The following is a 12,485-nucleotide window of genomic DNA, read 5'->3' on the forward strand; positions in this document are numbered from 1 at the left end:
AGCCTCTTGAAATAAGTGGAAGAATTCGGAAATCTGGGATGATGCTTTTTTTTTTTTTTTTTAAACCCTAGGAGTAGGGTATATATGTAGGGTATATATCCTAGGAATAGGAATATAATTTTATTATATCCCTAGGAAACAAAATTATATTTGCCTCTGTCAGATATCATCTTCTAGATTAATGCTTAGGGAGTCAATTCTCCTCCAAGTGAAAATGAAGCCGTGGCAGCTAGTTTGGTCAACTTGCATTCACTCATTCTGGTGGAATCTGTCATATGGATCATCAGAGCTACACATCTTGCATGTATTTTTAGTGAAACATACAGTAACTCTGTACCATTTATTCCTTTGCATCTTGGATGCTGCCTTTGATCTTGGAAGCTCCTGTGCATTTCCTGAGCTTTTGTACCTGTCACATTCCAAAGTCTTTAATTATTGCAATACTAAAGCACTGCTGTTCACAATGCCGAGACTGCTATCATGCTCATTCATCTCAGTTTCTCCTTTTCTTGTTGTTCTGCATACTACTTCCACTCCATGAAAATTTCTGAAAAAAAAATTTGCTTTCTCCCCAAACTGCAGTGTCTTACTGTTGCAGGTGACGTGCCATTTGAATGTTCCCCTCATGGCTACCAAAACCTTTTAAACTCGTTCTCTTAGCGCTGTTGCAGCTTTATCCCAGAGTGGCATGGTATCCAAAGCATCGCCAGAATATCTGAAAAGCAAAATCAAATATAAATTTTCAGTTTCACAGCTTCCAAACCCTAGGACTAAAGCCAGTTTTACAGTCATCTTTGGGGCATTTGACTGGTTTTGGAAATACTGAGCAGTCTCAGTTCTGTGTTTTAAAATGCAGTCGTAACAAACCTGTAGCCGCTTTTGGCAGCGTATCTTTTATTTTGCCTGGAGACTGATAGTAACTTTACCTTCAGAGCAGTTTTGCCACTATACTAAGCTGGGAGGAATCTGCTTGTATAGCTGTGCCACTCTGCACGGTCTGGCAGGTTTCCTGTACTGTCATCTACATCTAAATTTATTGTATACCTCTTCGGTGTCAGGGAGGTGGTCAGGATTTTTAGAATCATAGAATCACAGAATGGTTTGGGTTGGAAGGGACCTTTAAAGATCATCTAGTTCCACCCCCCCTGCCATGGGCAGGGACACCTTGCACTCGACCAGGTTGCTCAAAGCCACATCCAGCCTGGCCTTGAAGACAGTCAGGGATGGGGCATCCACAACATCTCTGGGCAACCTGTTCCAGTGCCTCACCACCCTCTCTGTGAAGAATTTCTTCCTGACATCTAATCTAAACCTCCCTGATTTCAATTTATACCCATTACCCCTTGTCCTATCACTGCAGCCGCTTGTAAAACGTCCTCTCCCAGTACCCCCTTCAGATACTGGAAAGCTGCAATGAGGTCTCCTCGGAGCCTCCTCTTCTCCAGGCTGAACAAGCCCAGTTCTCGCAGCCTTTCGTCATAGGAGAGGTGCTCCAGCCCTCTGATCATCTTCGTGGCCTCCTCTGGACTCGCTCCAAGTGGAAAATGAAAAATACTTTTTTTCCCCTGAAATCTTCTGAGACCATTGTTTGAAAGACATTGCCAAGATGAGTCCAAAATAATATTTTCTTTTTTTTCTGGAAGTTTTTTTCATGAGCTCATTAGTTTTCAAATGTTAGAACAGATTCGCATCAAGTGAAAAAATTGAGTTAATACGGAACCAGTGTTGCATTTCTGAAGTACTTCTAGCACTCTTAAAAGTGTCAGAAATGCTCAAACATCACCATTTGTTGTTTGAAAATGAAGAGTGGATTTAAAAGTAAGTACAGAAGCTGTCAGAAAAGATTCCAGACGTTCTTAAAATCACTGTTTAAGTTTGAGGAAAATCTTTGAACAATTAATGCAACTATGAATTTCCTACAATAGATTAAAAAAACAGAAAAAAAACCAACTTAGAATCCTCAACAATACTTGATTTTTTTTTTTTTTAAGAATGGATTATACCCATTGCAGAACAAACACATTTTTGTTAAAGGCATTTTTCTCACCTACCAGGTTAATTTTCATTTTTTGACTTTTCTAAAATATGTACCTTCTAAAGCTGACACTGTGGCCTCAAAAATTATGAAACACTGCAGTGGTGTGAATGCTGAAGCTTTGTGTTCATGGTTTTGACCCGAATGTGCATTCATTGTGGTGTAGTTGTCAATCTTTGAAAAGAGCGTGCTCAGTTGAGTTGCATGAAGCATTGCTTTTTCATGGAAGATACTGGTCCTGTCTCAGCTCATCCTCAGCTGAATGTGTTTTAGTGGAGATAAGGATGCATCTCAGGAATGTGTCCTGCTCAGACTATCATAAATGTGTCTAACAGTTAATCATCTTGCATTCCTCCATAACTACCAAGACTACATTAGGTATTTTGATATCCTACTTAAGTAAGACCAGACTAATAAGATACTTGATAAACTTAAGGTTGAGATCTGTGTGGGCCTTTGTGGAAAAGGAAAAGGGATATTTAATACACAAAAAAATGGCAGTTTTGCAGGGAAGGCTGGGTTTAATTTTGTCCTGAAGACATGAATTCACATTCAGAGTAGGTCTGTAGTGTTTGTTTTGCTGATAGTTACAATCTTTTGGATTTTTAATTATCAATCTCTTGCATGCAAGAAATATTTTTTTTCTGTATAGTTACATGAAACATAAAAGAATCAACATACTTGAATGAAAATTAGTGTTAAAAATAACTCTAGCAATTATCCCATGTCAGGCCATTTTGAAGTTCCCATTATAGCTGATTCATGAGGTAGATAAAACATAATCTGATAACTTTCTGAAGAGAAAATTTATTTATTTGGCCCAAAAACTACCAGGCATGTAAGCATAGTTGCCTGATAATTAGAGTTTCACAAAAGGGAAAAAGCTTTTTTGGTGCTTTATCAGCATCTTTAGTTCCTTAGTATATTTTGATACCTTTTACCTTAATTTTGAATTTTTGCTTTCCAGTATGTTTTTTCCAAATGTTATAGCTGTCTTGTTCTTATCCCTGAAATATTGAAGTATCTTGTGGTTAACTATAAGTAATCTTTAGTAATAAAGAAGTGCAGCATAAGATCCGTTAAGAGAAGATTGATGATTTTTTTAATCATATGTCAAGTTGAGAATATTAGAATTCAAAGTTGGTTTTCCATTATATGAGGTACTGTAAAATAATAAGAAAAAAGATAACAAATTTGATATTTCTTTGCCTCAAGAAAGACTTATTTTTAGAAGCTTGAAGATGGTAATCTCAACATAAACCAGCTGTGTTTGAATGAGTTTTACGAGTGACCCCTCTGAAGTGTTTAATTATTTTGGTTCCTAGAAGACCTCACAAGAAGCAGTAAACCTTGGTGGAGGAGTGATGCATCTGCTTTTCCAACTTCACTTCCAGTCAATGACACGTTAAATAGTCACAGTCGTCAGAAGAGATCAGTAAGCCTAGAGCGATTTGTGGAGACGCTGGTAGTAGCAGACAAAATGATGGTGGGATACCATGGTCGCAAAGACATTGAACACTACATTTTGAGTGTAATGAATATTGTAAGTTTTGTCCCTCTCTGTGTTCATATCAATGTGCATGTACTGAAGTGATAAAGGAACTGTAAAGTACTTATTTATTGGCATGAATAATGCTTTAAAATATGTATCAGCTTGCAGATTTATAGCTGAAATACGACAGAAGTTAGCATTGTGAGGAGAATGTGGTACGGTTTCTGTCAAAGTATGTTGTGATCACTTCTAAATTGTTTGTCTTTAATTGTACATTCATATGATTACGTTTAGATTATACAGTTCTATTCTGTTTAAGCCAACAGTCTAAGTGCTCCTTGTCCTGGATGAATTTTGAAACAGGGTATAAACAGTTTTGATTGAAATGTGTGACCCAAGAAGTTTGTTTTCCTGAATGGTCATTTTTTCGTCCAAAAATAACTCTTACTCGGGTGATAATAATAATTAACATTCTGAAATTACATGGAGCAACAAATTAGGGTTTTTTTTAACCATTTAGCAAAGAAGTAGTGTTTCTTGTCTGACTTTGTGCCTTTTCTTATTTTCTGGAGGTCAGGTTGCCAAACTTTATCGTGATTCCAGTCTAGGAAACGTTGTGAATATTATAGTGACACGTTTAATTGTCCTCACTGAAGATCAGGTAAGAGCTGTTGCAATAAACTTTATATCCCTGAAATGCATATTATATTAGTGCGTAATATAGATTTCATTTGATTATTGCTTGAAATGACTGCATCTGAGTACAAAACCTATCTTGTTATCTTTCACTACTTTAATCAAGATGAAAGAGTTCAAAGGAATATTCCTCATGTATCCTGTCTAAGGAATCTATGCTTACGTCAGGTGAATATTAATACACCTTCGAGGATGTCAGTTTTATTTTTATATGTATATTTTGATATTCTGATTTTTTTTTTAATTGACATAATCATTATTAAAGTTGGAGCAGAAAGAATGCCTGTTCAGTAATACACAGCTGAACTTGGGGTCAGATTTTACAGAGATAAAATTTGGCAAGAAGAGCTTATTCCTAGAAACCACTGCTTCTAATTATAGTCCCATTTTAGTTTTCAAAAGGCTTAACAACTGACCTTAGTAATTTGTTTGGAACATTTCTGGTATGCATGTTGTATTGCAGCCAAACTTGGAGATAAACCACCATGCAGACAAGTCCCTCGATAGCTTCTGTAAGTGGCAGAAATCCATTCTCTCCCACCAAAGTGATGGAAACACCATTCCAGAAAATGGGATTGCCCACCATGATAATGCGGTTCTTATTACTAGGTATGGTCATTATAATAAGTATTGTGTTTTTATTTTGTTTCTGTAGCGTTCTTGTTCTTTCCTTATATATATATATCTATATATAGAGGCACTAGTTGTAATATAATTGGTAGGTAATCTTAAGAGGAGGAAAGTTAATAGATGGCTTGTCTTAAATACATCAGGCTATTAAAATATAGATTAAGAATTTTGAAAAGTAAGATCTGCAAATTACTTGCTTCTGCTGTTATTTTCACTTCATAATTGCCAATGCAAAGTATTCTGGTAGAATAGAGAGATCCTGCTTAACTTTTTGTGCGTTTATAACGAAAGAATTTGTAAGATTATGGAGAACAAAACACTACAGATAATGTTTTGTTAACCATATATAATGTGTTTAAGAAGAATTTCAAGCCAGAACCTGAACTACTGTGATAGTATTTCTGCAGAAAAACAGGTTCTTGCAGATTGAGGCAATGTGAGAATCTGCTTGGTAGCTGTTTTGATTTGTTATGCTTAATTAAGATGAGAACTGACAGTTTTAATAGGTAGTTTCAAAGCCTGTGTATGTGGCCATTTGTTTGCTTTTATTCCACCCTGACTATGATAAATTCAACAAAGCTTGCACCGTAACCTTGCAGTCCTGATAAATGTATTCCTGTTTGTCCTTTGCAGTTATGGGCAGGCAACTGTACTTTATTAGGAGATCAGTTTTCCTGTTGTTTAAGAACATTACTTATTCTTTTTTACTTTGTTTAAATAGCAGCAGGTGCAACAGTACTATTTTGGTTTAGGATTTTTTCATTATAGTAGCTGTTTTCTAGGACAAATTCTGCACTGCTTTGTATGTGACCTATTTGTGGAATCATTATGTTCACTGCAGAAAATTTTGAAACACTAATTAAAGTAGTGGATCTCTTCTGGAACTTTGTGTAAAAGGTGTAAAACTGGCTGAGTGGTGGGGTGTTTTTTTTTTTTTTGGATGGGGGTGGGTTGGTTTGGGTTGTATAAAGAACTTTTTTTTTTTTAAAAGGGAGAAAAAAACAAATAATGAATCACTTGTATCTATTTTTGCATTTGTATTTCAAATATAATTGTTCCACGTGGTCATTAACACTACATAATAACAGTTAGAATGATTAAATGCTGTTGTAGTCCCAGAAGCTTAAAAAAAAGTTTCCAATAAAAATAAATGGGATGAAATTAAAAATAAAATACAGTTACATTCTAAGATCCTGTTTTTTCACAAAAGCCTTTGTTATGCTCAATCTTTTTGCATACAAGTAATTCTTTCACTGGGGCTGCTCATGTGAAATTAAATTCATCTTTACAGCTGTGCTACATATCAAGCTTTTACTAGTTTAATTTAGGCAGTGAGTTAAAAAATGTAATCTGTAGGTGGTATGGTTGTGTCAGTTGAAGCCCCCCTATATGTAAGTATAAGTTGTGTTGGCAACACTGTATTTTTACTGTTATGGCTGAATAACTTGACATTTTGTTAGTGTTATTCTGGCACTGCAAAGCACAGTTGGTATTTTCTTTCACTGTTGTGCTTTAATAATTTTTATTAACTCTATATTTGGTACTGGCTTCCCTGTTCTGGTAGAAAGTTCCCAGCATAGTTATGAACAGTTCTGTGTTCTAGAAGAAGGCCGAAGTCTGTGCTAACTTGCAGGCCTTTAACTGTAGAAGGAGCAAGTTTACAAAGAACATGAATGATAACCATTGAAAATGCTTTCCCCCCGCCCCCCCCCCCCCCCCCTTCAGCAAGAAGTAGTAAATATTAAGGATTTACTCTATTCTGTTCTTCATTATGGGGGCTTCGTAATTTATAAAAGTATGCTGCACAGTTTCTTTAGGACTTGTGTATGCTACCTTATAGAAAGGACATAAGCGTTATAAAAATAACTTTTGAGTTTAGTTCTGAGGAGTTTACACTACTAAGTATATACCTGTATTGTATATCAACAAATTGCCTCAGTGTAGTATCTGCAGGCTCGTTAATACCTTTGTGAAGCATTGCTGAACTTTTACGTTCAGTTACGTATGATTTTATGATAGAATGCTTGTATTAATTTAATTACTATGATAATTTTTGTTTCCAAAAATAATCCCAAAGGCAGTACAATTGAAATGGATCAATCAGGCTTTTGCTGAAACTGCTAGCTATCCTGGCTCTCACTAATGAAATGTATCAGCATATGTGAAGAATGGATTTTTCTTTTTAGGTTGGAATGAGTAAAGATAAACTTACATGTTTATATATTAATATAAATCAGTTAACTTTTTAGTAATTCATTTAGAATTATTTATTGGTAACATGCTTGTTTTCATTCTATTTTGGATCTCTCGCCTGATGAGCCAGAGTTAATGCATTATATAAAGAAGGGTTTATATACAACACTTTAAACTCCTAACATGTTGGAGAGGTCTTTAATTCCTTCTAACTGAAGGAATTTGACCCTATATTTCCAAATATAAAGTTATTTTTTTAGCAACTGTAATAGTATTTTGAAAGCTGCTTCCGGAATCTGTCCCACTGGTGTTGCTTTGCTTTGTATGGGGTAATTACATTTTCATTGAATTTGACCTGAAACTGGTTTTGGTCATCACGTGTATTACTATTTTATGGAAAGTAGGAAATTTTCAGTTCAACATTATGAATAGTTTTGTGTTGACCAGAGACAGATTTTTCAGTAAGCAATTAATGTATTTGAAAATATTACCTAGTCCTACCTGAGTATTTAAGTTTGCAACTACAGCAGTCTTTATCTGAAAAGTGTGACAAAGTTGTTAAGAAAATGAATTGTTATCTTCGTCCGTGCAAACGAGGACAGCACTTTAGCTTTCCTCAGCAACAGATGGCTTTCCTCAGCGATGCCTTCAAAGATGGTGTACTCTGACCTGGGAAAAAAACCCAGGTTTAAGGGTTCTGATTCCCTAGGGGTATCTGTTGGACTGATGTAGGCAGACTTTTGTACCCTAAACTAGCTGTTGTGCTAAAACCAGGTAGCCTCATTGGCATGGAGGTATGCCCAGCTCATGTAATGAGGCCCATGGAGTCGTTACAGGCCTGCTAAGCCAGTGGTCTTTGGACAGGAGCCTACCTGCGCTCAGTGTGCCTGCTGTACAGGCTTCTCTGTTGTGGCCCTGCAGGTGCCCTGCAGTCTGCAGAGCACTTACTTTACTAAATGGGTAGGGGATTGCGGAAAAGTTCTTAGCTGGTAGTTAAAAAATAAGGCAGGGAAGAAACTGTCCAAGTAAGAGCAAGATTCCCACTTGGGAGAGCAGAATTATGGTGGTGGAAGTATGGTATTACTTGCACAAATATGGGAGCAAAAATAATGTGAATTCTCAACTCACTATGGTGAGTATTGGGACTGGTTTGACTTCTTTAATGCTGCCAGGCTTTGTTGTAGGCACAAAAACTTAAAATTAGCAGGAACATTTGTTGATACTATTGTCAGTAAAAGATTCTTCCTTCAGTTTCACTGGGGAGCTTCTGAGCATCCCTGTAATTGGTAAGAATTAGATACCTTCTTATAATGGAAACCAAAGGGTAGATAATAGGCTTTATACAGAGGGCTTACTATAGTCTTGGGATATTGGGTAACTTTGTGTAAGAATGGCAATTACCCAGAACACTGATAGTGCTTCTGTGTGTGTTACTGTGCTTTTGCCTTCAAGTTATTTACAGAACCTTTGTTTGTATTTTCTGAGTCTTAAGTTAAGGGCTTAATGTTATTTCAAGAGAAGACTGACTGAATTCATGTTTCAAAAGAGAGACCTGTTTTTTGTATAGTGGTCACTCTTTGAAACGTCACCTGAATTTTTTTATTTTGGAAACTATATTGAAGTCTCAGACTTTAATATTTTTTCCTGTAATTGTCCAAAATGGGTTCTGGGGGCAGGTGAAAGTAAAATACTAAGCAGACAGGTTTTAACTATGAAGTTAATTAATACTGTAAAGCTGTTAAGCCAGTATCTTCTTTTTTCCCATGAAGTGATTTGACTTCAGATAAACCTCGTGAATCCTTATAATACTTTCATATCACAGATTTACAGAAGTAGTAGAAAAGCTTGTATGATTCTCTTAAGTCTTTTGGTAGCCAAAAAGTTGTCTTTGTATTTGGTTCCTGTATTTCTGCATCACAGGTGTGATAATCTCACTTTTTAGCACAACGTTGCGTCATCATATTTGTCATTTTAATAAGTGTACATTTTGAGAGTCTCTGTGTTCTCCCTTGTGCATCCCACCCCCAGCGCAGAAGTAGCTATTTGCGTTTCTGAAATTAGTTCTTGTTTATTTGCTGATGTGTTTCCCTTCCCCCCGTAACCTTCATTGTTAGCCTGCTTCCTGTTGTTCGTTTCTTCAGTACCCTCCTAAGTAGTAGTCTTCATAGTTTACCTTAACACAAAACTTCAGTGGTCGCAATATACACTGATATTATTACTTACTTTTGAAGAACACTTGAACACTTAACCCAACTTCCCTTCCCATTTCAATCAGTTGCTTCCTTCTCTTGATCATATACATCATGCAGTAGGAATTACGGAATTCCTTAGCAATGCCTTGGATAACTTGCAAGCAGTATATGTTATGAATAGAAGTATTCCTTGTCCTGTATACCTGCACAGAATGATAAGGGTCATAGGATTGCATTCTGGGTTATATTTGTAGTATGGATAGAGGAGAAGATGACATTTTAAAAATGCCTTTTTTTTTTTTTTTAATACACTGACTTCTCTAATACTACATTTCTACATAGCTCAAGATGCTAAGTTTGATTTATCCAGGTACGAAATAGGTGCTTTTCCAGATGACATGTGACTGACTCTCTGAACTTGGAAGCAAAGAAGTCTTTTCCTGCTGGGAGGGAAGATCCCGCGCTATTGCTTTGCCTCCTGGTGTGTCAGTAGATGAAGTCAAAGGCATACCAAACAGCCCATGGAGAGGAAACTTTCAGGGCGATGTTAAGATGCCAGGGAGTTTCTGTGTATCTCTGAAGGAGTAGAACTAGGTCTCTGAGATACAGATTTTTAAACATAGAAACTTCTCAAAAGCTATTGCATGAAACGATGTCTTCTGTGGGTCATCATACACCAAGAGTTTGTTTTATGTTTTTTAAAATGAAAACTAAATCTATTATGCTTGACAAAATCATTAAGATCTCTTTGATGCAGCTACAGTGTTTTTATGGGAACATGTTTCCATGCAAAAATCTTCATAAAGTATTAGTTTTGAGACTGTAAACTTGCAGTCTTCCCCCCACCCTGTCCCAGTACACTGTTACAGAATGCACTTAACGTAGTAGATACAGCTTCTGAAGTGAGTGACTTACTCTATCTTGAAAAACAAAAATATTTTTCTTAGACTGGAGTCCACTTGTGTTAGTTCTATGAGTGATTTACTGCTTTAGCAACAATTTATTCTGCAGCCCAACCGAACTGATGTACTCTATTGGAAGAAGCTTCATTTGCTTGAATAAACAATCAGGGCCATAGGATGTTTTTATTGATTAAGCCAAGTGCACCTTGATTTGTAGGTTAGACTGGTGTAGGTAAGAATATGCAGTACCACAGATGGTATAATTTTTCTATTTCTTTGGGTTTTAAATTGGCTTGCAGTGTTAATTTTTGTGAGACAGTGAATGAGCTCTCCCTCAATACAGACTCTTGTATTTTTGCCAGGTACCACAGTACTTGTAATTCAGTAAGTGTACTGCTAGGCAGTGTGGTATGGCTGCTGTTAACATTAACCCCGGTATTAGTATGCAACATGTCTCTAGCAACACTGCTGCAGCCCATATGGCAGGCATTAGCATTATTACACAATGGGTGGATTTTTCAAATCTTTCAGGCAGAGAAGTTTTACAGAACTGGTTTATGTTTATCATATGTGTACAAGATTAATTTCACAGTGCTTCAGTTAGTTGTTCCCTCATTCACGTGCCTTCGTAGGCAAGGTGTACTTTTTCATTTGTCTTTGAGATACGCATCCCCTGTGCAGGCCAGTGCTGCCAGTTTTCCTAAGGAGGCAGAAGGTATATGTATATGGCAGCAATCCTGAACTCCCATAAATCTTGTGGTTCGTAATCTAAAGAACTTCAGTGTTTTTGGCATCGCTGTAGATACTTGAGAGGGGCAAAAAGTTTCTTGTTTCATTTTGCATACCTGTGTAGAGCTGACCACAATCATGCCTTTCATTTTTTAATACCATTAAGGGGTTTCAGGCAGCCGGGGATGATTTGGTAGTTTCGTCGTCCTGATAGCAGTCCTACAAGGGAATGTATTTTATGGACACAGTTGCCCTTTTGCATGTCAGTTGCTTATAGGTTAGTAGTATACTTTTATTCTGTAAAATAACAAGTGATGTTTCCCCATCAGTTTCTGTACTAGTTAAAGGCATTTGGTAGTGAGGTAGGGCCAGCCAGGACTCTGCACATTCCTTTCGTCCTGCAGGTCCAAGATTGTTATGCTTTTCTGAGGCACTTTTCCACTTTCTTCTGGGCTTCTTAATTTGTTGCAATGATTGCTTTTCTATACAAGGCACTCTCATGTTTCTCTGTCAGGACAATTTTCTAGCCTTGTCCAATAAATCTTGACATCCAAAGTACTTCTCAAGAAGTTAATCTGATGTTAGTTCTATCTGTTTGCTTCTGACTTCATTGACTATTAGTCCATTAAGCAGTTTTCACCCTTGTTTTTTATGCAGCCTTTCAGCTTGTTCTACTGGAGTTCCTTTCAGTGAATTTAAGCCCCTGACAGGAGGCTGTTTTTTCTTAGCCAATTTTTTGTGCAAAAATCCTAAGATTGACCATTAACCTAGTGTCCTGGAGACCACATGTACAAGATTATTTCTCTGAGAGAAGGGTGTTGAGAAGCTGAGATGTATGCATTGCCCTTAATGGCTGTCTCTACAGATATTTAAAATGCGAGCAGCCCACTTTCCAAATAATAACAGTTAAGTTCCCCATGCCTTTTTGTTTTCAGGGAATTAAAGGGTTGTAAACAAAAAATCTAGCTGCGTATTTCAAATTAAATATTTGGAAAAAAACCCCAAACCAACCTGAAATATACTAGGACTCTTCTACAGCAGATTGAGGAAAGTAAGGTGTTCAGTGTTGTTTGCACGGTGCTTTGGGTAGTAGGAATATTTGTACCAGGGATTCTACACACTACATGTTCCTTATACCTTTTGAGCGTCCAACTTCTGACCACTGACAGAATCGGCATGTTGTTAGGTATGGCACCAGTACCACAGTCTTTCTATCCTTACTTTCATGTCAAAAACATTTTGTGGGTCTTCACAACCCTAAGGTGTGTTCTCTGGAATGACTACCCTGAGACTACTGAAAGAGAAGCTGTGGCTGAGAGATACAGCACATGAGCCGTGTTCCAAGATTGCAAGCCCTGGATGTTCAGTGGGGCAAGAAACGTATATAAAGATTTAAATGGAGAATTCTCCCTTATCGATTTTTGTGTGTGTCTCTTTGTGAGCTGAGAGGCTGTAGGCTGTGAAATGATGGTAGAAAATCAAATTGGATAACATAGGCAATGGAGAAAAATGAAATGGGAATTAATAAAATCAATTGACATATTACGTAATTCCGCTTTATGTGACAGTTACACACTTACTTATTGAGTGGGGTTTTTTGGTCCCAGCCCTCCACC

The 12,485-nt window shown here is 37.0% G+C and overlaps 1 protein-coding gene across 1 annotated transcript in view; it reads left to right on the forward strand.

Moving 5' to 3' along the window:
• The window catches only part of LOC104515478 (A disintegrin and metalloproteinase with thrombospondin motifs 6-like), a gene marked incomplete at its 3' end in the record, with an annotated part of 15,302 nt that extends 10,470 nt beyond the window's left edge, over positions 1-4,832 (forward strand). Inside the window, exons 4-6 of the mRNA XM_010159466.1 lie at positions 3,364-3,578; positions 4,105-4,188; positions 4,687-4,832. Of these exons, the coding sequence (XP_010157768.1) occupies positions 3,364-3,578; positions 4,105-4,188; positions 4,687-4,832 (445 nt within the window). The remainder of the gene's footprint in view (positions 1-3,363; positions 3,579-4,104; positions 4,189-4,686) is intronic.
• Between the last annotated feature and the right edge of the window lie 7,653 nt (positions 4,833-12,485).

Source organism: Eurypyga helias, unplaced genomic scaffold (assembly GCF_000690775.1).
Source record: "Eurypyga helias isolate BGI_N326 unplaced genomic scaffold, ASM69077v1 scaffold38769, whole genome shotgun sequence".
Lineage (NCBI taxonomy): Eukaryota > Metazoa > Chordata > Aves > Eurypygiformes > Eurypygidae > Eurypyga > Eurypyga helias.